General features: G+C 42.7%; 1 protein-coding gene across 2 annotated transcripts; it reads right to left on the reverse strand.

Moving 5' to 3' along the window:
- Positions 1–44: 44 nt before the first annotated feature.
- si:ch73-252i11.1 (uncharacterized protein LOC553517 homolog) lies at positions 45–23,328 on the reverse strand. 2 transcript variants are annotated; one of them, XM_034135494.1, is made up of 13 exons: positions 22,930–23,328; positions 18,854–18,989; positions 17,743–18,124; positions 17,365–17,706; positions 17,225–17,275; positions 16,335–16,464; positions 16,064–16,229; positions 7,700–7,820; positions 7,524–7,620; positions 7,345–7,417; positions 5,031–5,161; positions 3,158–3,309; positions 45–2,784 (listed from the first exon to the last, which is right to left on the reverse strand). In XM_034135494.1, the coding sequence occupies exons 1-13, from the start codon at positions 23,211–23,213 to the stop codon at positions 2,105–2,107; spliced, it is 2,745 nt and encodes a 914-aa protein (XP_033991385.1). In that variant the 5' UTR covers positions 23,214–23,328; the 3' UTR covers positions 45–2,104. The 2 variants fall into 2 exon arrangements, with proteins under 2 accessions (XP_033991385.1, XP_033991377.1); XM_034135486.1 differs by having other exon boundaries at positions 17,365–18,124.
- Positions 23,329–24,218: the final 890 nt, after the last annotated feature.

Here is a 24,218-nt window from a genome sequence, read left to right on the forward strand (position 1 = left end):
CACACACACACACACACACAAAATAGGCTTTCTGTTGACATAAATATGACATGTTTTTTTTATTTATTCAACTCACAAAAGAGTTTTTCAAAAGTAAAAGCAGTGCAATTGTGAAGTAAGACAAATTACACACAAAACCTACAAGTAGCTACACATTATAAAACTAATTTGCACTTAGTGTAAGAAGCTTTACATTTTATGGCTTATTTTTGAATGCCAATAAAGATGGTGTGGCCCTCTACTGGCAGGGGTCCGTGCAGCAGACCCCCTGCTGTAATAATGACTACATACAGTATGATATATTGTTCATTATAACAGTCAACGAGAGAAAAGGCTATTGTGATGTATAACGTTTCCTGAGCATTTTTCTGATTAATTTCACATATATTAATGTTGATCCTACCTAAATAAGTGCAATGGAAACAGACTTAATGAATAAAAAAGCATGACGTACTGTAAGATGCAAATCATAAGCTTGTTTTAAACACAGAAAAAATAGTGGCGAATAATAACAGGAAAATCAAAAAGGCCATGTTAAAATCTTGCTGAGAAGTTTTTTTCATTTGACGATTGATTTGCTCTGCAATTATGTCATCTTGCCGCCGCCCTCCTTCTATATTGATTTAATGGTACAAAATCGATTAACAAACACCTAATATTGGCCCTACAGTTAAAGGTAGGGTAGGTAAGAATGGAGAAACCAGCTCGAGTGCGCTAGAATTTGAAAGTACACAACCGAAACAAAGACTTCCTTACAGAGCCCCTCCTCCAACACACACACAAACGCGCACTTGACCAATGGGGGCACGAGATAAGTTTGTGCATGAGATGGAAGGCTGACAGGCAGGTAGGCCATCCAATTATCTTCCCCGGGCCGAGGCAGATAATTGGACTTGCTTTTTACAGCGCCACGGCTTCCACAGATGAAATATTTGTATATATTTATTGCCAAAGCATATAATGTATTCATTGCTATCGGGATGTTAAGAGCATTCCATGGAATATAAGTGAATTACCTACCCCACCTTTAAGGTTGAAAATGCGCCATAATTTACCTTTTCTTAAGATGCAAAAACAAGTTGCCCTTAAGTTTAGGCAACATTTGTTTACCTTTCTGATGAATCATTTTAGTGTTATTTGTTAGCAATAACTTTAGTGACACTACTGAATGAAAGAGGACTGTGTTTTTGCCACTGACAGTCTCAGATTGTTATCATATTTTGTTATTATCTAAACCTGTCTGACAACATTATAGAAAGGAGAGGAACAACATTTTATTTTACCTTTGCTTATTGTGTCTCTCTCGGAGAAGTCTTGTTCAGAGGTCGTGAATCAATTGCACATTGTCAATATCAGATTTATATTCCGCCATGACAATAACTCGCTTTAAAGGTGGGGTATGTAATTTATTTCAGAAACACTTTTTGTTGTATTCCATGGAATGCTCTTAACATCCCGATAGCAATGAATATATGAAATGCTTTGACAATAAATACATTAAAAAAAGTCATCTGTGGAAGCCGTGGCGCTGTGAAAAGCACGACCAATCATCTGAGCCGGCCCGGCTAAAATAACTGGATGGCCTACCTGCCTGTCAGCCTTCCATCTGTGCACAAACTTATCTCGTGCCCTCATTGGTCATGTGTGCATTCGTGTGTGTTGGAGGAGGAGCTCTGAAGTCTGAAGGAAGGGGCAGATTTTTTCCGGTTGTGTACTTTCAAATTCTAGCGCACTCGAGCTGGTTTCTCAAAAATTACAAACCCCACCTTTAAGATAACAATAAGCAACGCTTCTTGACTCCAATACAATGACTCCAACTATAAAGGTGTCGGACACACATTTAAAACTGAGCATGTCAGTGGCACACAGTGACGGCCTGTTACCTGGCTGCCTTTTAGTTCATCCCTCATCACTAGACCAGTTAAAGACTGATGTACCCATTACTCAGTTAGACAGGAAACATGGGGAAAAGCTGTTTTCCAGGTTCTCTGAAGGGTGCTGTTCGGCTGTCATTACTATATTTAATCTATTCCCCAAATGACTCACAGCACTCTGTACACACTAAGCTCCATATTATCATCATGTGCTCACTTCATCCCTGTCCTTAAGCAATGACGCAGGAATTAGACGACTTCTTTGGGCTCGGGGTGGGTGGGGGAGATGGACTAAATCTGGGTGTTCTGTTAACTGGGGTGGGTAGGGGAGATGGACTAAATCTGGGTGTTCTGCTAACTGAGGGGTAGTTTGTGGAGGTGCTGGGTTGGTATGACGGTGTACTGGTTAGGTATGACGGTGTACTGGGTCGGTATGATGATGTACTGGGTCGGTATGATGATGTACTGGTTTGGTATGTTGATGTGCTAGATTGATAACTTGTGACACTGGGTTTGGGAGCTGGTCTTGGTGCTGGTACTGGTGTCAGTGCTGGTACTAGTATCTGTGCTGGTACTCGTATTGGTGCTGGTACTGGTGTCGGTGCTGGTACTGGTGCTGGTGCAGAAGCAGCAACTAAAGAGACCAGTGGGTGCGTGCTCTTGTACTGCAGCAGGTACTCGGGGTAGATCTGGTTTGAATCGAACACAACAAAGATTGAAGGCTTGATTTCATCGTCGACGCAGCTGTCGTACAGGTTGATGACCCCCCCGTCTTTGGAAGGAGGTTTGCGGTAGCTGGAGCTCCCTCTGGTGTAGTCCCCCACCAGCACCCGCGACACGAACATGGATTTTACATGAGAGTCCTCGGTGTAGCTGTGGGAGTATTTTGCGTCCCGGGCAAAGTAACTGCCTACGATTGGACAGAGAAGAGAATCAAAATGTTAGTATCTTTATTAACTTTTTCTCAGAATTAAAAAGAAAACGTTATTTACGCGTGACCCTAATCCTCTTGTGTATACCGGTTTCTCTATATAATGATATTAAATGTACTACCAAACCAATGACAAAAACAAAAACAAAAACTAATGGACAGCTATAACAAGGGATATGGGGTAAAAAATAGTCTGTGCCTTTAAATGTGTCTGCATGTTGACTGTGATGGTAGGATGTTAGGATAACCTACTGTAAGTTACACTCCCATCCTCTTAAGAGCAAACACTTTTTTATTTAATACAACTGCACGTTATGTTATCAAGTCAGGAATGATTACTTCTTCATCTCACCTTGGCCAAAAGCAGTTCCATTAACTCCACACACTCTCCAGTCAAAGTTTTTGTGGCAGATGACGGCTACATATTCAGATTTAGTGCCATGAAAAAGCTTCTTTTCTGTCACATTGTGCCCGTTGTTGTTGTCCTTCATCTGTTTGTTCTTCCTTTATTAAAAAAACAAACAAGTTAGACTTTGAATTTAAATCTAGTTGATACATTGAGGAATGCATGCTAACGTAAAAAGCGAGACTGAGTAACGTTGGGGGTGTGGAAAGAATGTGCTATATGTGGACACAGGTCGTTACTCTTTGTACCACTAAACACAGAGGTTGCAGTCGAATAGTCCATTTAGCTTAGGAACCTTCCTAACGGAGTGAAATGACCCGGAAGTCCCTCAGTGGCAGCCATGATAAGTGCCGTTCAAATTCTCGAGATGAAAGGAAAGGAGGTTTCAAACTTCCTTTATAACCTCCTTTAGCTTAGGAACCACTGGACCTCCCTCACCGAAAGGAGAGGAGAAAATGCTGCCCCACAATGCCTTGCGGCCGCAGCATTTGCCGTCACACAACAGTCGGCCGTTCACGGAAACAACCGATTATAACCGACAAATTATATCATGAAAGTTACGGTGATTATTAAGCATTTTAAAACGTATGTGGTAAGTTGCCAAAGTGCTTTGTTTTGAACGTTCATCAGTATTATAATCAAAAGGAGAAATATGAACGTTAGTTTTTACTGAAATGATCAAATAAAGTCAACATTTCACAGTCTTTACTGAGCTGTGTGGGGTTTGTTCAACTTTTAAAAGATGTTTGAATGGTGATATACACAGTGATAGATGTTAAGGACTAACGTTTATAATAAATACATTTGTATTGATTTTAAGATCTTTTCATACAATCATACGTATTGGGATCATTTGTATTAATGTGGACCGGAGGGAGAGGGAGACGAGCATAAGTTTCACTTTCCTTTTTTATTTCAATTCCATCTTTGGTCATGAAGAATATGTTTCTCTGTTGTCCCCGTTCATAAAGCATAAAACAACAGCATCAGAGCACGGTGCAGAGTCTCTAGATGAGTTTACAGTAGTCCCTCGTTCTTATTATAACATCCATGTTGTAGTCCGCTGTATAGAAAACTGTAGTTTCCATAGTTTCCCCACAGCAGCAGGACGCACATTTATGACCGTCTGCTGCGCATCATAAACACGTCGGATAGTGAAAGTGCAGTCGGATTCTCTAAAGTACCGCAGTCTCTTCTCCTAAATCCTTTTGAATTCTCCTATCCACTATCCCTTAACCCCGTGACGTTTCACTCAGAGGTCAAGGGATAGACGATAGGGATAGACGATAGGAGCTGATTTTTGGATTATTCGACTGCAACCAGAAAATCTGTTGTGGCAGCGGGGTGTGGTTGGAGCGCCGGATGCTGGAGTGATGGGAGTGGCTCAGCCGGAGACCAGACAGCTGATCAGAATCAGGTAATTAGGCTCTCAGTAAAAAGCATGCTGGTAACCTGGTTCTGGGCTCTTGCAGTAGACTGGGTCCTGAGAGGAGGACCGTCACTCTCCAAGCCACATCCGGAAATAGAGGAGCAGACCGGTGTTTATGTGAACCCCTTTTGTGTTGACGCCCTCAGTTTGAAATAAACGATAGGAGTTTGAAATAAACGTTGCTTGTTTTTCAAACCGACCTTTTTCATCCGTAATTTGTATCCCTATCGTGAGCTGGAACGCTCACATCTGTCTTTATTTCTTTATAATGCCTGGCTTTAACAACCAGAGAGCACATACAATGATAAACCCAGCTATCACACACACAATCACACAGCTGGATAATAAGTTCAGATGCCAAACACAAATCTTCTCAAATCATATACGTACAACTGAAAGGCTTCCCAAAGAGCTTTGTTCTGAATCCTTTCTATTTTCACGATGTCAAAGCCTCTCATGGTGTTACAGAAGAGGGTTTCAATCTCCAAATATTCGTCTGAGGTGCGATGGAGGGAGACTGTCTGTAAACACAAAGGGAAAATAAATGATTATTACCTATGGCAAAAATGTGCATAGACCAGTATAGACCAGTATAGTAGGAGCTATCTTGATGGGCAATACAAAAATGTAAATGTCAAATTTACTCCGGATCCTAATAAATAGCTAAGCCTATCAGTGTCTCAACCCTTTTTGTTCTCTTTCTTGCCTCGTCATTTTTATGGGTCTTCTCGTTTATAACATCCAAAATGAGGGTCCTACCTTTGCTTGCACGTTTCAGTATTTTACCGTGAAATGTTTTGTTACCACCCGTGTATATCTTAAGAGGCTCCATCATGCTTTTGGGGGTTTTCTTTTTCGTGTAGTGTGTAGCGCTCCAACACATTAGGAGTCCTCAGGTATGAGTTGGGATGTCCTCGTTCACTCCAGCGTCATCATAAACAACGCCCTTTACTTCTGGTGCGCGCACTTTTATCACCTGTCACTGGACTTCACTCCACATAAATCCCTTCAAACCTGGGATTTAGTTTCTCATTGAAATGATTTTGTCCATCTCTCCTATCCATCTCTTTTATTATAGTATTCTATGTATTATTTTCGGTCCTGTATTTGTTTTTCCAGGTATAAAATGTCATTTAAAGTTATAAAAGCAATCATAACAATAATAATAATTGATGGATTCATTTCATTTTTATTTGTTCCGTTCATGGTATGCAAAACTTAATGTATAATAATTGTTAACAAAACCTATTGTATGTGGTAGGCTAAGGGGCGGGACATCTCTAAGCGGTTGACTAATCACAACAGAGCCGGCCAGCTAACCAATCAGAGCAGACTGGGCTCTGGTTTCAGACAGAGGGTGAAAAGAGGTGCTGCAGCACAGGCAGTTTGAGAAAAATAAAGAGCTTTTTGAACATTGAAGCATGGAGACATGTCGCAGTAGAGACACTACATACTGATATACACCTGAACATCAGCAGGAGAGGACTCTTTAAAGTAGAGACACTACATATTGATATACACCTGAACATCAGCAGGAGAGGACTCTTTAAAGTAGAGACACTACATACTGATACACACCTGAACATCAGCAGGAGAGGACTCTTTAAAGTAGAGACACTACATACTGATATACACCTGAACATCAGCAGGAGAGGACTCTTTAAAGTAGAGACACTACATACTGATATACACCTGAACATCAGCAGGAGAGGACTCTTTAAAGTAGAGACACTACATACTGATATACACCTGAACATCAGCAGGAGAGGACTCTTTAAAGTAGAGACACTACATACTGATATACACCTGAACATCAGCAGGAGAGGACTCTTTAAAGTAGAGACACTACATACTGATATACACCTGAACATGAGCAGGAGAGGACTCTTTAAAGTAGAGACACTACATACTGATATACACCTGAACATCAGCAGGAGAGGACTCTTTAAAGTAGAGACACTACATACTGATATACACCTGAACATGAGCATGATATGGCCTCTTTAATTCCAACACTAACAGGAAGCAGTTTGTCCACCAGAGGGAGCTGTCTCAGGTGTGGTTCATGTCAGCTGATTTTTGAGGGGGGGCACGTTGGACGGGACCTGTGGCTCTGCAGGGGGGGGGGGCTTCACATCAGTCCCACTAGGGCTGCTTGATTATGGAAATAATCACAATCCATTTTATTTTGGTCTTTGTAAAAGGTGATAGTACACCAAAGAAATGACAGCCACGAAGCAAGGTAAACAAGATGGGGGTCTATAAAGGCGTTATCATACAGAACTGTGAAATAATAAGTGATTGGCCAGGACGCATCCCTTGGGCATGCAGCATGAAACTTACCAAAATACGATTTAATCTGAGTAACCAGACTGGCTTTTTCTGACTTCTGTTTTGTTGCTGTCTTGGAAGCTTGCTATTTCTAGTGTGATTCGAATTAAACAAGGTGTAACCTGGGGATCTATGTGTCTAAAGGTTTGAAATGAAATGTGTATGAAAGTATTCTTTATGGCCAGTCACCATTGCCTGTAGTACCTGTAGTATTAGATAGACATGTGTAAGTAACTAGAAATAAACTTGTTGGTGTTTTTGTGTCCTTGCATCTCAGATCCTTACCCTTCAAAGACCTGTGACCTACAAGGAGAACTTTTCATATTATTTGATATAGTCCAATATGATTGATGTTGCTGAACATTATGAATACCTTGTATCCTGTTTGAGAAATCTGTGTCTTGTCCCAGTGATCCGGTACAGTGCCTGGTTGAGCGAGAGGCCTTCTGTTGTTATAAAGCAAAGAAGAATAAGGGTTAGTTTAATCTTATGGTGGTTTCAATAACAATGTTCCATAAGTTGGTCCAACATATTTTACTTTGGATAACGCACCTTGTGTTCTTTGCCCTAACATCAGCTGCAGAGACGAACCGGGGCCGTCTTTTCACAACCCTCTTTGTGCCGTACTGCTTGTTTGTTTGGATCAAGTCTGAGGAACAGTAAAACGATTATTGTACTGCTTTAAAGTTTGAAAATTCAAAAAACTCCATTGCGCAATATTTGTTTACCCTGGAAACTGAGGGAGTATGCCTGTGAGCCGGCGCTGAACTCCACCACATCTTTGGCGTTGTCCAGAAACTTCTGCTCCAGCTCAGCGCTGCCAGTGTCTGCTGCGCTGTGCCCACCAGACTGAAACACAGAACAGTTCATTCCTCACAACTCTGCTGAAGGGGTAGGTGACCAATCAGGATGGTATGGTATGCAAAGAGACTACTGCCTAATCGCCAACAACAATTGATCAAATATATACTGTCAACGTGAATGTCAGTCAAATTACATTATGAGGTGCAATGGGGGGAGGGAGATAGGGGTGTTTATAATGGCGCATTTCCACTACACGGCCTCGCTCGGTATGGCTAGGCCTCGTTAGGACTGGCTCACTTTATGGCGCATTTCCATTACAGTTTAGGAACTGGGGTAGTATCTATAGCAGGGCTCTCCAACACGTCGATCGCGAGCTACCGGTAGCTCGCGGGCAGCTTTTCAGTAGCTCGCCGCTCGATTATCGATTATAGCGTAGTAAGGTTGCTTATTGATTTTTCGGCCGCGGCTGGACAATAACGTTTTTTTATTTTAGATTTTTTTCTGTCACACGAATATCAAATGGTCGGTGACGCAGAGATCAAGGAACAGACGTGACAGCAGCACAGCGACAACACACACGGAGCAGTCTGCTTTCTCCACCAGCACGAGTCCAGAACTAACAGCAGAATGACCCGCTCTGAATCAGGCCCTGTCGCTGCGCCTCAGAGACACACAGGGAGGGATTTGTGTTTTTTGAAAAACACTCGTTATCGTCATGTCAGGTTTTTGGTGAATTTAATCAAGTCTTGGATTGCGGAGTATGAATGTCCTCTTGCTATTTTCAGTTGATAAATACTTGTGTAAAGTTTGTGAAGGCAGGAGGAAAGCTTCCGCGATCACCGTCTCCTCTCCGTTCCTCCAAACCCCGCCCCCCTCCCTGAAAATAATGAGTGACAGGCTGATAGTGACCCGATAGAAACTTTATTATTCACTTAATCACTGATTGAGATATGATGAAGCTAACTTAATCTCATACATTCATGGGATTTATGTAACAGTAAGACAGAGAATGTAAGTGTGCACCCACATGCACTATTTTTGTTTTTATAATGCTATTGTAAATACTCCTGCTGTTTTCAGACTCAAGTCATGTGTGTCTTTTTTTTAACAGAAGACCGTTGCTAGAAGCTGCAGCTAGACTGCAGAAGTATTAGTTTTTTGTTTTTGAGGATGGAACCATTTTCACACACAGATATAGGGAGGCTAGACCTATACAATTGATTTATTATGGTTTATAATTTAATGTCAAGACGAAGAAGAAGAAGAAAAAGATGGCTGAACAACTGTTCAGTGTCAATCCTGTGGAGATCTCCAAAATAATGTTCAGCTTAAGTCTCAGCAAAACTCACAACATTTCTGGAGCCTTGTAGACCCAGAAAACTATAAGAACATTCACCAAGCAGCACTGAAAATGTCTGCTTTATTTGGTTCTGTTCTACATACCTTTGTGAAGCAGCTTTTTCTGACATGAATGAAATCTAAATACAGAACAAGACCGACTGATGAACATTTAAATGACTCTATTAAGTGAACCTAAGTGGGTCCAGCATACACCTCTATGGTGGACTGTATGCAGTGCCATTAATCTCACTAACAAAAGAGTGAAATGCTTGTAAGGTGGTGATTAAGGACACTTATGTGAATGTTCAGTGATGTACTTATTATGTGGGCCATAATAATATGTGAGAAATCTTCGTTTTCTTGGACCTTATTTTTGATAAGCTTTAGGTATTGCAATTTCACACGTGTACAAAAGTATAGCTTAATTCAACTGATGAGGGCTATGTGAATAAATGTAAGCGATGTGATGCAAGTAGCTCTTGGCCACTTTCATTTTTTGAAAGTAGCTCTCAGATGAAGAAAGGTTGGAGACCCCTGATCTATAGTAACGCAGTGTAGGCGGAGCCGTGACGTCATCTTCAATGCGAACCACAGAAAAACAACATCAGCCGCTAGCTGTTAGCACTCAGAGCTCACAGCTCCTCATATATGTTCAGAAACTAGACAAAAGTTAAACAAGTACAAACCACAGACTGCCTGTGTCATGGTGAATACAGTCGCTGCTTTATTTATGTCTGTATAGGCCGTTGTTGTGAGTGTGGACGGTCGGAGCATATACTGCGTTAGCTTAGCCAATCTCCATTTAGAAAACACGCATTTTAAAAGGTTTTTCGCCTGCCGTCTGTCTGCAGACTTGTCAAAGCATTAATTCATGGTTTTTACTAACCGGTATCAGTATGTTGTTACTTCGGCATCATTTTGAAACGTGTATTACAATTAAATCACGGTCAAATATGTCCATCTTGTTGTAGTTGTAGCCCCCTTGCCAGCGACGCTCTCTCTAGTTTAGCATACTCAGCCCGACTCAGCCTCGTTGTCTCTGGCCCTAGAACCACGATTTTATGAGGCCAGAAAAACTGTGAATTAGGACCCGCCGGCCGGTACTAGGCCAAGTGGAAACGCAACCAAAGACGGGCCGCTGACGTCACAGCTCTCTTAAACCGTGCTCCGCGCTGTAGTGGAGACGCGCCATAAAGAACAGTGTGGGAACATCACTTGTTTGCGTTTTCTCTAAGAATTAAATGACACCAATCTCATGGTTGCTTGCCAACTATAAAAGGTAGTACCAGCAGCCAGTTAGCTTAGCTTAGCATGAGAAGTAGAAACCTTTGATGTATTACAAGCAAGGGCCAACCTCAGAGTGTAAAAAGTGAAGCAAATGTTGAAATCTGCGTTCATTCTAACAGCCAGCAGGGGGCGACTCCATTGTTAACAAAAATAAGTCTATTATATCAGACCCTAATTCTGACTGGATTCATTACCTCTCTGTAAACATTGCAAACGTGAGATTATGGTCTCAATCGGAGGGATTCAAGTCTGCTGGTTTTGGGTTCATGAAAGTTAATTGTAGCATGTTGCTACAATCTATGCTATGCTAACCTCTTTCCTCAGATATGCTGCATGTGGAGCCATAAAACAAGAGATTACAATTAAATTAATGTGAAGGGTAGCATTTCAAGCTAAGCTATTCAAGAGAAACAAGGAACGTCTTCTATAAACCAAAAACAGGACAAAGAAGGTAGTTAACACATGAAGAGACCATGAGTCTGCCTGCCTCCCCACCGCCTGACAATCCATGTCAACTGGTGGACTACTACAACACCCTCTCCTCCTGTCTTAATAAACTGGTCTCTTTCACACATTCAGCTCCCTGGTACACCCCCGAACTCCGCCAAATGAAATCACAACAACGCCAACTGCAACGCCTTCACAAGATAACCACTCTTCAACCACAGTTCATCTCCATGCCTACACCGACTACCTACATCAGTACAATAACGCACTCAAAGCAGTTCGGTCCACCTACTACTCACAACTGATACACTCCGGCTCCAGCAACCCCAAGGCTCTGTTCTCCACCATCAGCACACTCCTTAAACCCTGTGACAACGCCACCCCATCCTTCACAACCGCACAGTGCAATTCTTTCCTCTCGTTCTTTCAATCCAAAATCGACAGCATTTATAGAAACCTGACCTCCTCAGCAGCCCTCCCCATCTCCCCTCCTGGCTCCCCCCCTTCACCTCACAGCCCCTATCCCGGTTCTCCCCTGTGACCCCAATGCAACTGTCCACCCTCATGGCTGGAATGAACTCCACCTGCACTCTGGACCCCATACCAATACAATTTGTCAGGGAATGCCTCCCTCCCATCTCCCAACTCATAACCACAATCATTAACTCCTCCCTCTGCTCTGGATCAGTCCCCCCCTCACTCAAACTGGCTGCTGTTACACCCATACTGAAAATACCTGAACTCACACCTGACATCATGTCCAACTTCCGGCCCATCTCGAATCTCCCCCAAAACTACTCTAACGTGTTGTAGCCTCCCAACTAAAATCCCACCTCAGCTCCAATAACCTGTTTGAACCCTTTCAATCAGGATTCCGCACAAAACATAGCACAGAAACAGCCCTCCTCAGAATCACTAACGACCTCCTCCTCTCCTCCGGCAACCTCAACATCCTCATCCTCCTCGACCTCGACCTCACAGCAGCGTTCGTCACCATCCTGCTGTCCCGCCTGGAATCCTCACTCAACATCACCAACACTGCACTCTCCTGGCTGAAATCCTACCTCACCAACAGACACAAGTTCATCCATATCAATAACTGCACTTCCTCCGCTGCTCCTCTGTCCCAAGGCGTCCCCCAGGGTTCGGTGCTTGGTCCCCTCCTATTCATCCTCTATATCAGGGGTGGGGAACCTTTTTCCTCTCAAGGGCCATTTCAATCTTTTCAACATCCTCCGAGGGCCGTACAAATTATTGACCTCTGCTTAAAAAAACTAAAATCACAGCCCATTAATTTGGCCTTTCTTTCATGCTGTGCAAAGAAAAAGCAACCTCTTAATCCAGATATCTTACCATGACTCGCGCATGCATGCACGAGCACGGTTGTGGCATGACCACCAAAACAGAAATATATGGACACAAGATGTGTGCAAATGTATTTAGTTTCCTATCCATGTGGACATGATTTAAGTGGGGGGGGGGGACCTAACCTCCTCAAGGGGGGTATGCTCCCCCGGGAAGATTTTCTTTTAAATGTTGAAGTTAAAAGCATCAATCTGGTGCACTTTGAGAGCAACATTAAGAGATCTATGGATACATCTCTTAACATCCATATTAAACAGAACTGTAAGCAGATTTCTTTTTCTTTATGGATATTTTACAAATCACTCCCCAATTGTATTCTTGTTAATTAATAACAACTTTTTTTTACTGTCATATAGTATTTTATACCTGTTTACTTTATTCTCTTATTTTTTTATAAAGATCATATAAAGATGTGCCTTTACCTCACTGGTTGTAGAAGCTTCTTATATTCGTTAGCATAGCTAGCTAACCAGATGCTAATAACAACAACATTATTGACTGTATGATCAGTATGACAGATGAACAGATGCCACTGGGCTTTCAACTAAAACACAGCCACGCAAAAGCTGCGGCATGTGTACGGCTCCTTATGGGTACTGCAATTTTTCGAAGTGGCGGAGCGGCGTTCTGGTGCTCTCCGGCGTAACTACACCCCTGTCAGACGAGACATATACCACGTGATGACACGTTAGGCTCGTGTTGTGTTCAAGGACCCTGACCTTGGCCAGGAAAAACAGGCACTCGCTTGTTTAATTTGTTGGCGGTCTAGATTTCTTAAAAAAAAATATTTTTTGCGTGTGTTTATAAATTACCTCGAAGGCCGTAGCAAATGGTCTCGCGGGCCGGGGGCCGGAGGTTCCCCACCCCTGCTCTATATGCTCCCCCTTTTAAAAATCATCCGCCGCCACAACCTTCAGTATCACTGCTACACGGATGACATCCAACTCTACATCTCCACAAAAACCATCACTGCCACAACTCACTCCACACTCACCAACTGTCTCTCAGAAATTAAATCCTGGATGCAAACAAACTACCTTTAACTGAACAACGACAAATCAGATATTACCATAATCGGACCCACATCCCGCACCAACACCACCCAGAACTTCAACCTCACCCTCGTCAACGCTACTCCAACCCCCTCTCCTCACATTCGCAACCTTGGAGTCATTTTTGACAGCCAGCTCAAATTCAATAAACACATAAACCATATCACCAGGACCGCCTTCTTCCACCTAAAAAACATTGCCCACCTCCGCCCTTCACTCTCCTTCCCAGCTGCTGAAACCCTCATCCACGCATTACTTCAAGACTGGACTACTGTAACAGCATCCTGTATGGCTCATCATCCAACATTCTAAATCAACTGCAATATATCCAGAACTGCGCTGCCCGCCTCCTCACCCAAACCCGCTCCAGAGACCACATCACCCCCGTCCTTCAAAACCTGCACTGGCTCCCTGTCCGTCAACGAATACACTTCAAAATCCTTCTAACACCAGTGTTTCCCCTATATACAAATAGCGGCAGCGCAGCACCGCTGCTGAAATATGCGCGCCACTGCTAGCCAGCCAGGTACCCAACATTTTTTTTTATTTTTATTTTTTATTAAAATAATAATAAGTGGCGACCCTTTTTCATTTTTGATTGTTTGTTATGTGGATTTGTAGTATTTGTGTTACTGTATGTTCAATAAAGGTGTATTTTTGCTAAATCTTGAGACATTGCCACTGTATGTACTGGCAGGGCCGATTTTTGGCATAGGCGGTCGCCTAGGGCTGGGGGGCGCTGCGCTGGTAGCTCTGGGAGGGGAAAAAACATTTTTGACCGTTGGCGCTCATCCTAATTTTTGGCCTTGATGTAACAACATTCATAATTAAGTAAATGTAACACCCTTTTCACCCCGGTTACACTTTTCATTTGCCCTGTACGATGGGCGCTGTAAGTGATGAAAGTGGGGGATGTTGGCTTATCAGGCGCCTGCAGCTCACAGCCAAAGTGCGAGCGTGGGAGCGAGAGAGCGAGGGAGCGCACCGGTGCTGTTGTTATTAGAATCTGGTGCTAGCTGCGCTAACGGATATAAGAAGTAGATGTTTCTACAACCAGGGTGGAGGAGAGCTCTCCTGTCAGACTGAGAGGCTCAGTGAGGTAAAGGACTCTCTGAGTATTTAGATCCAAGTTATCTCAGTGGGTCTCAAACAAATATGTGTTTACAAATTATGTAAACACATATTTCCAAGGCACTCCTTTATAATTATTAGGATCAATAAAAACAGGTTTGAAATCATTCCAATGTATACTATAGGACAGTAAACCAAAAATATCGTTTAAGGTTGGAGAGATACAAAAATATGCATAAATAAATGTTAACTAGGTAAAATAAGATATGAACAACAAAAATAAAATAAGTTACATTTATTTGTTATTGGCTATGGTAGATTATTGGTTATGTTCACATACTTATTGATTATTAAAATGTAAACCGATCTTTTTCATATGGGTGTTTTAGAGTTGTACCCCCTAGATCAGGTCTCTAGTAATTGTGTGCTCAAAGTGCACCAGATAGAAGCATTTTACTTTAAAATGTTCAAAAATATCTTCCCGGGGGGGCAGACCCCCGGACCCCCCTAGAGGATGTGACGTCCACCCCCCAATTCAAACATGTTCATACAATACTGAATACATTTGAAGCCATTTTGACGTCTATTACCTATGTCAATAAGTTTCTGTTTTTGTAGTGTATTTGTCTTTTGTAGAGATTTTTCATTTATTCTTTATATATAATATCTCGCCTAAAATCTCGCCTAGGGCAGCAAATTGGCTAGAACCGGCCCTAGTACTAGGCCTCAAGAGCCTTTCTTGTGCTGGCAGACACATAGAAACAAGTTGGCGGGGCGCACTTGGCACGCGCACACACTAAAAAATTCCACGCGCTCCGCGCTCACATTGTGCTGGGCCCACGTGCCTTAGCACCGCTGCTATGACTCCATCCTAGGGGAAACACTGAACACACAAAGTTCTCAACAACCAGGCCCCCCCCTACCTCACCGACCTGATCCACCACCACACCCCTTCCCGCAGCCTTCGCTCATCAGAAGCCAACCTCCTTTCTATCCCCACACGAACCAAGCACCGAACCTGGGGGGACAGAGCCTTCTCCATCGCTGCCCCCACCCTCTGGAACTCCCTTCCACAACACATCAGAGACTGCACCGACCCCCCCCCACCTTCAAAACACTGACCAAAATACACCTCTTCAGACTGGCTTTTAATTTGTGAATTATGTTGTGTTGCTGTTTTAATATTTGTATTGGAAAGGGTTGTTGTACGCTTGCAAAATGTCACTGAAATAGAGGTAAAGTGGCAATTCTTTGCCCATATCAGCTTTACTAGCTTAGCTTTCAGAGGCATGTTGTCAGTATGCATATCTTCAGTTAACCATTGGCTTCCTTTTTCCTCTGTTTGCTAACTCACTGTTATCTATGAGGAACTGTTCCTATGTTCACAGGGTTCTTATGACAGAGTACTGACTTTAACCTTTGACCTGCCACATGTAATTATCACATCATTTACACCTCGATTGGCTGCTATCTAATGTTGCTGGCTGGGGAGACTGAACATCCTTATTGTAGAATATTTTCCATATGGAAAAACAAAACAGGCCGAATTTCTGTAAACATACTGATAAGAGGATCTTTAACAGAAATAACAAATGTAAAGCTCATCACTTCGTGTCAATCGACAGCTGCAATGTGTTCTGATGTCACAGTATTTAAATTCCTGTCAGAAACGTATGTCTGAATTATAACCTCTATGTCAAACTAAAAAGGACTCCAGTTACTCACACGTGAAGCGTACATGGTCCAGGATGCATGCTCATCCTCCCAATACCAAACCCACTCAGTGGTGTGGAGGAAGCTGACATCCACCAGAGAGTTTGAGGTGGAGAGTCGGCGTACTTTGTTCGCTCCTTGGGTCATCGTGTCGAAGTCTACAGGCAGGTTGCTGCTACTGGAAACAGCAAAATAATCATTTAATTTCTACGATTTAATTCATTTACACCACGGAATAACATCTCCTAAAACGACAGAAACCATTGATGTCAGTGGAGAGTACCTGTACGTGTTCTTTGGGTCACAGTAGTCCTTCTCAATGGTCTCATTATTAGGCAGGGCCGTCCACTGATCATCCAGCAGCACCTGCCAGCTGTACGGCATCTTGTTGTGGGCTTTATAACATCGCTCGTCTGAGAAGACATGGTCAAGGGTTGGGCAATATGGCCAAAATAATGTTTAACTCTTTGATTTTTTCGTATCATGGTAACAGTATATATCAAGATAGAGTAATTGTTCTGTAACCATAACTGTACTTCCTCACATTGTGTTATTTCCTCACACAAGACGCCACAACTTAAAAGCTAAAGGCTCAAACCAGTCAAACCAAAACTCTTTCAAAATGAAGGTTTTAACATCTCTGGGAACAATGTTTTTGAGTGTTGCAGGTTTAAAAGTGAACATATAAATAATAGCCTTACTTTAGTCAGTGCAATATAAAGTAATACAAAAATGTATAATCACAATTTCCGTTAGTACAACAAAAGAAAGAAAGAAATACGTGCATTTCCAGCAGGATTTGCTCATGTTTATTTCAAATAGCTGACACAACACTGTCAGAATAGGTGGTCATGTTACAGAGTTAGTCTAGTTCAGCTCACAGTCCTATTGTGAATCTGGAAATCTTAAGTACCCCAGAGTTTTGTGTTAGAAATGTATAGTACGGGTCTCCAGCACATAGAAACTGCTGAACGCTAACCTGCATATGTTGGGCAATTTGCACAATTAGCATAAATTGCATTAATTAACATTATAGCCTATGTAAATAATAGTTACAAAATGTGGTTTTGTGGGTAATTGAGGATACAGAGTCCATTTCTGACATTTTCATAATAATCAGTATAATTATTACTGTTTCTGATAATGCTCTATGATGTATCAATGATTACTCACCCTCATGTTTACAGTGTCCTTTGATGAAGAACATGCATATCTCAGTTTTATCTAAAGGAAACAGACAGAGGTGCGTTATAAAGCCGTTCCATTTCACACAGCTCTTTCAAAAACACTCAATGAAAGCGGGCGTAGTTTACCTCTGACAGGCCTCGGTCTTCTTCTGGCTCCATCCTCACTGTTTGCGTCGTCGTTCACTGACTCAGGGTCAGCAGTAGCCCGGCTCCTGTTCAGCGGTTGATGGTTGCCACTGTCACCGCCTCTCCCTCGGACAGCGGCTGAGGTTTTATTCAGATTTGGCTTTCTGCTCTTTCCATCGTCGCTGCTGGCATCGGTGTCGTTGGCAGCAGCAGAGACGTACGGGGAGGTAGGTCTCCGATCTTCGCTCAGGCCATCTTCGGTGTACAGATCTAAGTCAGCAAAGACTTCATCAGTGGAACGGGTTGGCTGGTTGCCTTGATTTCCTCTGTTGCCCCGGTTGCCTCTGTTCCCCCTGAAGCCCCTGTTGCCCCGGTTGCCCATGTTTCCTCTGTTGCCTCGGTTGCCCATGTTGCCTCGGTTGCCTGGGTTGCCCCGGAAACCAGCTCTCCCTCTCCCTCTTTGCCTCTCTCTCTGTGGTGGAATCAGACCATCGGAGCCTCTGGCATCAGGGTCGCCCTGTCTGTCGGCGTACTTCAGAGCCAGCAGGTTGGCATAGACAGACATCAACGAGGGAAAGAGTTGGTCCGGCACACCTCTGTCAGACAGGCTCTTTTGTGGCTGTGGAGCGTTAAAATCATGGTTCTTGATGCAGCTGCAGACGCTGTTCAGGTACTTCTCGCAGATGTGCAATCTTGTGCAATTATCGCCCTCTTGACACAGGCCCAGCCGCCCACCACCATTGTTGTAATTATGACATATCTGGTGTAAGGAGGAAAGGTTGCATGATTACAAACATGGTTACAAACATGCAAAGAAAAATATTCAAGGACAAATGCTGTAAAACAATAACAATATATTTAATTATTTTAATATTAAGGATCAAATGTAAGTCTATAGAAAGCTGATCCAGAATTAGCTTGATGTTAGGGTTGAACCTGATTCTGTTCCTTTTTATTCAAATCGGATTTGGCCTTTCATTATGAATCATTTACAATTAGTTATTTTCTTTTTTCAGCTCAGTGGTCAGTTGACGTGGATTCCTCCACGATGCTGATTTTCCCCGGCCATTGCATTTCCTAATGCAGCGTTGGAAGATGGGCTTGGGAGGGCCGGGTGGGGGGGGATTATAACAGCCTTTATCTGGACTTTGTCACTTCCTGGGACTGTGGACTTATTGCTCGCTGCGCCCTCCCGCTTGTTGGGAGGGGCTTGTGTTGTGAATTATTTTAGCGAACACTCCCTCTGCTTGATACTAAACATAAAGCAGTGTATACTGACTTATTTGTTTTTTTAAATGGATGATTCGACTCATGAACGGGGGGGGGGGGGGGGGGGGGGGGGGGGGGGGAGCCTCGCTGCGGGGAAACTGTGGACCTCTGTCGCCTGTCAGCGCAACACAAATGATGATATTTAAAAAACAAAATGGGCCGTGCCGGCCGTTCTGTGATTGTCCAGAACTCCAGATGGCCAGTCCGCCCCTGGACGTACCTGAGGCAGGAGCCTGGTGTCGCTCTGCAGCAGCAGGGTGCACAGCTCACTCCGGCTCAGGCTCTCCAGACCATGCTCAGTCAGCTTCGCTGCATTGTGGAAAGAGTCCAGGCAATGGGAGAATCTGCATCCAGTCCTGTCATCAAAAAACACAATACACCTTTCAGTTACATTTTTTTGTTTAAATATTAAATATAGATTTGTTATGGAAAATAATAAAAATGTAACAATGCATTTAATTAGACCAAAAGGACATATTATTGTTGCATTGTCTGACTAGCGCAGAAGGGTCAGAGTTCACATTAAATTGACATTATATCCACTATCTGACAAAATATCACCTGTTTTTCTACAGCCATTTTTGCCGGTGTATTTTTCTTTATGATTCTACTTGTGATAGTCGGACATGACAACCTGTGCAGCCCATGTATTGATTCCATCCGATAGCTGCTATAATACAAAACAACAGGAAAACGTCTGCCTGCTCTTCCCAATGATCAATAACAGCAAACGGATGGTTGGTGGTGGTACAGTCCATAGGGACTTGGCTTGGGAACCGGAAGGTCACCGGTTCAAGTCCCCGAAAGCCCAAGTGTTACAAGAGGTGTCCCTGAGCAAGGCACTGTTCCCTACACTGCTCCCTGGGCTCCGTATATAATGGCAGCCCACTACAACTACCACAAGGATGGGTAAAATGCAGAATGTAAATTTCCCCTCTGTGGGACGATTAAGGGTATATCAAATAAAAAAATAAAAAATGGTCATTAAAGTAAGGTAAAAATAAACAGAATCACACTAGGCCTGGTTAGTGTTGCCTTACTTTATAAAGTGTGTTTTTTTTACAAGTGTGTGGTCGCGTTCTAGTTTTATTTGCCGTACTCGCCATTAACTGTTATTGCTGAGGTTAATCTCGCCCCCCTCCGACGTAAGGATGAAGTATTGGTTCTTACCGGGCAGCCGAGTGGGGCCAGCTAAGTACCGGTTTTCGGTGCTTAGAGCCGGCTCCGCTGCGATGGAAACAGGAAAAATCAGACCTAAATCGGGCTCTAGCCCGGAACCGGCCCTGGAACAGTCTCTCCTATGACCAACGAACAGAACAAAAAAAGGACCATGGGATTTCCTTTTATTCTTTTAAACTAACAGCAAGAGATGCTGAATGTGTTGATGTCAGCCGTCTGCTGAACTACTGTAACAAAAACCACTACTCTGGGAATAGGATTTATAACAGGAAATATCGCGGTATACGTACATATTCATGTTTCTGTTCAGAGCTTCTCTTGGTAAGGGCTATTATATATATATATCACGCATACTTTATTCATTTCGGATGCAAAACAGCTGACAGATGACTCGGAAATGCTGATATTGATGGCCCCAGAATCAGGGGCGTCGTAGTGGGGGGACAAGTGGGACTGACTACCCAGGGCCCAGATGGGGGGAGGGCCCTTGAACAGGCATGGAATTAGAAGGTTTTTTTTGTTTGCAATTTTTTTTTAGTAGATAGTGTCATAACTAAAATGAAACTAGCTCAATAAAATCGGTTGACTGACTGAATTATGTATCCAAAAACAAATGGTGAAAGCTGTGTGGGGCCCCTCTCACCCCTCACAAAAGGAGGAAAATTGTTTATTCTTCCCCCGCACTACGATTCGTCTCGTTATCATTAAGCCCAGCTTCCCAGCCGCTGCGGGAAGGAGGGAAAACAACACTCTGGTTTCGGCTTTTAGCACATTTTACAACTTTTAGGATTTAATTATATAAATAAGGGCTATTCAAGTGTCCGTACTGGAAAGTTGATTTACCTCAAAAAACATAAGATTTACGGACGTCTCTTTCCCAATGTAGTTCAATGAGAAAAAGTATTTTTGGGCCCCATGGCATGTAATTCCACCGTTTGGCCACTACGAACATTTGCTTCAGCGACTGGCACACTTCCTGAGGGGCTTGCTCTGATAATTCAAAGAAGAAGCTTGTCAGCTAATGATTTTGCCAACAAGAAGACCCGTCACTGGGCATTTACTGGGGAATGAACTACAATATCATGACTGTCAGCATCAGTTCCATAACATACATTCAAGTTTGAAGTAAGACATTCTTCATATTTGTTCAATAACTTCAAGATCAATCATATTATCCAAAGCAGAACTTTTGTTTGTTCAGCTTTCTAAAGTTTTAATTAATACTTTTTTGCCTATATGCTTTCTGATGTTTTGTGTGTTGTTGTTTATGCAAATAAACATGACTAGTGAAGTCTTGTTGAGTTGTCTTTTATTATGCAGTATAGTAAGCACTTTCTCAATGTAGTGGTTAGAAAACTAAGATGGTGTTTAGTTTTGTCTTATACCATGGGAATGAGAAATACTTAAATAAACATGGATAATGTTCCCTTAAGCATGATACTCCAAGCAAACCTCATGTAACCATAGTAAAGTAATTGTAAGCTACAGTATGTTGAGGAAAGAGGGTCAACATGTGCACAGATTATTATTAGGCCTACTTCTATTATTACTACTAATGGCGCGTTTCCACTACACGGCCTCGCTCGGCCCCGCTCGGTATGGCTGGGCCTCGTTAGGACTGGCTCACTTTATGGCGCATTTCCATTACAGTTTAGGAACTGGGGCAGTATCTATAGTAACGCAGTGTAGGCGGAGCCGTGACGTGATCTTCAGAGGACCCCAGAAAAACAACACAGCCGTTGGCTGTTAGCACTCAGAGCTCACAGCTCCTCATATATGTTCAGAAACTAGACAAAAGTTAAACAAGTACAAACCACAGACTGCCTGTGTCATGGTGAATACAGTCGCTGCTTTATTTATGTCTGTATAGGCCGTTGTTGTGAGTGTGGACGGTCGGAGCATATACTGCGTTAGCTTAGCCAATCTCCATTTAGAAAACAAGCATTTTAAAAGGTTTTTCCCCTGCCGTCTGTCTGCAGACTTGACAAAGCATTAAATCATGGTTTTTACTAACCGGTATCAGTATGTTGTTACTTCGGCATCATTTTGAAACGTGTATTACAATTAAATCACGGTCAAATATGTCCATCTTGTTGTAGTTGTAGCCCCCTTGCCAGCGACGCTCTCTCTAGTTTAGCATACTCAGCCCGACTCAGCCTCGTTGTCTCTGGCCCTGGACCCACGATTTTATGAGGCCAGAAAAACTGTGAATTAGGACCCGCCGGCCGGTACTAGGCCAAGTGGAAACGCAACCAAAGACGGGCCGCTGACGTCACAGCCCTCTTAAACCGGGCTGCGCGCTGTAGTGGAAACGCGCCATTATACTTTAGTTCTACTTTAGTTCATTAGTGACTACCCTAATAACCGCTTCAGATCAATGTGTACAGTTGTTGGCTCGATCATTTGTAAATACATTTCATAAAATGCATGAGAGACATGGATCAAGAAGGGGGCCCACAGAGACAGTTTACGTATACAGTAGGGCCCGGAGTTTTGTGCTACGCCCCTGCCCAGAATGCACGGCGCTTCCCATTCCCTATAGATTGCCAATACATCTAAACACTTGATCTTTAATGTTACTTTATTAAAGTATAGATAAGCTGCAATTATTGCTCTTTAGAAGTGCTGGAACATGGATTTGGTTGCCTCAGAAAATAGCTAGCTAGCTTATTCCCCCCTGAAAAAACTTGAGCTAAACTAAACTGCAGAAGGAATTAGCTACGCACCATATTTAGCTTGTAGACATATCATTAACCTTATAAGCTATTTTCACAAAATCTCAGATAAGACTTAAGTTTCAGTATTCTAACTTGATATCAATTGACTATTCTTGAATAAAGGGAAGAAGGGGGAAAAAAGCGAAGAGTACCTGAACGCACCACGTGCCTCCAGGCCTTTAAAAACAGGTAATTAAATCATGCGAAGACATCACATTAATAATAACCCTGAACAACCCTGTGGTCGTTTCTCTGTTAGTTAAATCGCTTTAACAACACTGGGAAATAATGTTATTTAGGAAATCAACAATTAAAAACACTGAGACATGTCTGTGGGGGTGCAGGCCTCTCCAAGTGTCTGCCCAGCAGTCATATGACACACCCGGTCGACTGTGTTTACCTCGTGCGGGTGAACGGACAGGATCCGGTAAGGAGGAACTTTTTACACAGGTGCAGCCCAGTGCACGCGCCCGGACAGTCCTTCAAGAGACACAGCCTCAGCCAGGTCCGCGCCACCACCTTCGACTGACCGAACGGACTACAGAAGGCGAACTTCTCTCGGTTAGTGATGATGTCAGCCGTAGCGTCGCCTGAGCCGAGGTTACACAGCAGCTCCTCAGTGTTCACTGATCCCTGATTAGCGCAGATAAACTTTAATATTTCTAACTCTAGCTCCGGCTCCATTATTGTTCACCCTCTTCCTGTTGTCCTGCTCCCAGCTGAACCAGACCAACCAGACAGCAACTGCAGCTCTGAGCAGCTGCTGCGTTCACTGCAGTAGGAAGGCTCGGTATCATTTCTGATGATTGGAAACCGAAACTTAACTATTTTCAGCCAGCAGGAATGAATGATGTAATGCTGCCCTCCTCCTCTGGAGGGCGTTGAAGGGTTATATGACCACATGCCGTGCTGTTTTCATATCAGTCAGATTCATATGACACAGGGCATTTCCCTCTGCTTCATGGTGGATCTGTCCTATATTAAACTTGTTGGACATATGTATATTCATCTTGATCTCCTAGCCTTAACAGTAAAGATGTTGATAAGAATGCATTAAAACATATAGTTAATGGTTTGTCAAGGACTCAATCCTATCAAATGTAATTAAAATAAGAAATGAAATAAGAATGAAACTGAAATGACACTGCAAAATCATAGTGCCTTACCAAATGATTGTGCTGCAGTATTTACAAAAAATAAAGAAACATCTGACATCTGTATCAAGGCCATAACCTAAAGTATTTATCTGTTTGCATCACACAATTTATTTATCAAAATGAGTTATCACTGCAATAAACAGTATTTAATTTTATTTCACTTTACAATACTTAATTTTACATTCTGTTCTGTATGTCTTATTCTATTTACATGTATAAAGACTCTTGCATTTACTTGGTCACTTACAACATTCTCTGCATTATTTGGCTTATTGTCATTATTTATTCTTATGACATATAGTTTACTTCATCTGCATTACTTGCACATTGATCTGCAACATAATCTGCACTATTTGATCACTGTTTCTTCTTGCACTTGTTTTATGTCTTGTATAACTATGTTGCATTGTTGGAGGAGCTCGGGACTTAAGATTCTCATTGCCATTTCTTCAATGTAGCTGCTGTGCATATTACATGAAAGCCTTTGAATTCATAGGGTATCAGAAGAGTAGTATTAAACATGATTTAATTA

Source organism: Trematomus bernacchii, unplaced genomic scaffold, assembly GCF_902827165.1.
Source record: "Trematomus bernacchii unplaced genomic scaffold, fTreBer1.1, whole genome shotgun sequence".
Taxonomy (NCBI): domain Eukaryota; kingdom Metazoa; phylum Chordata; class Actinopteri; order Perciformes; family Nototheniidae; genus Trematomus; species Trematomus bernacchii.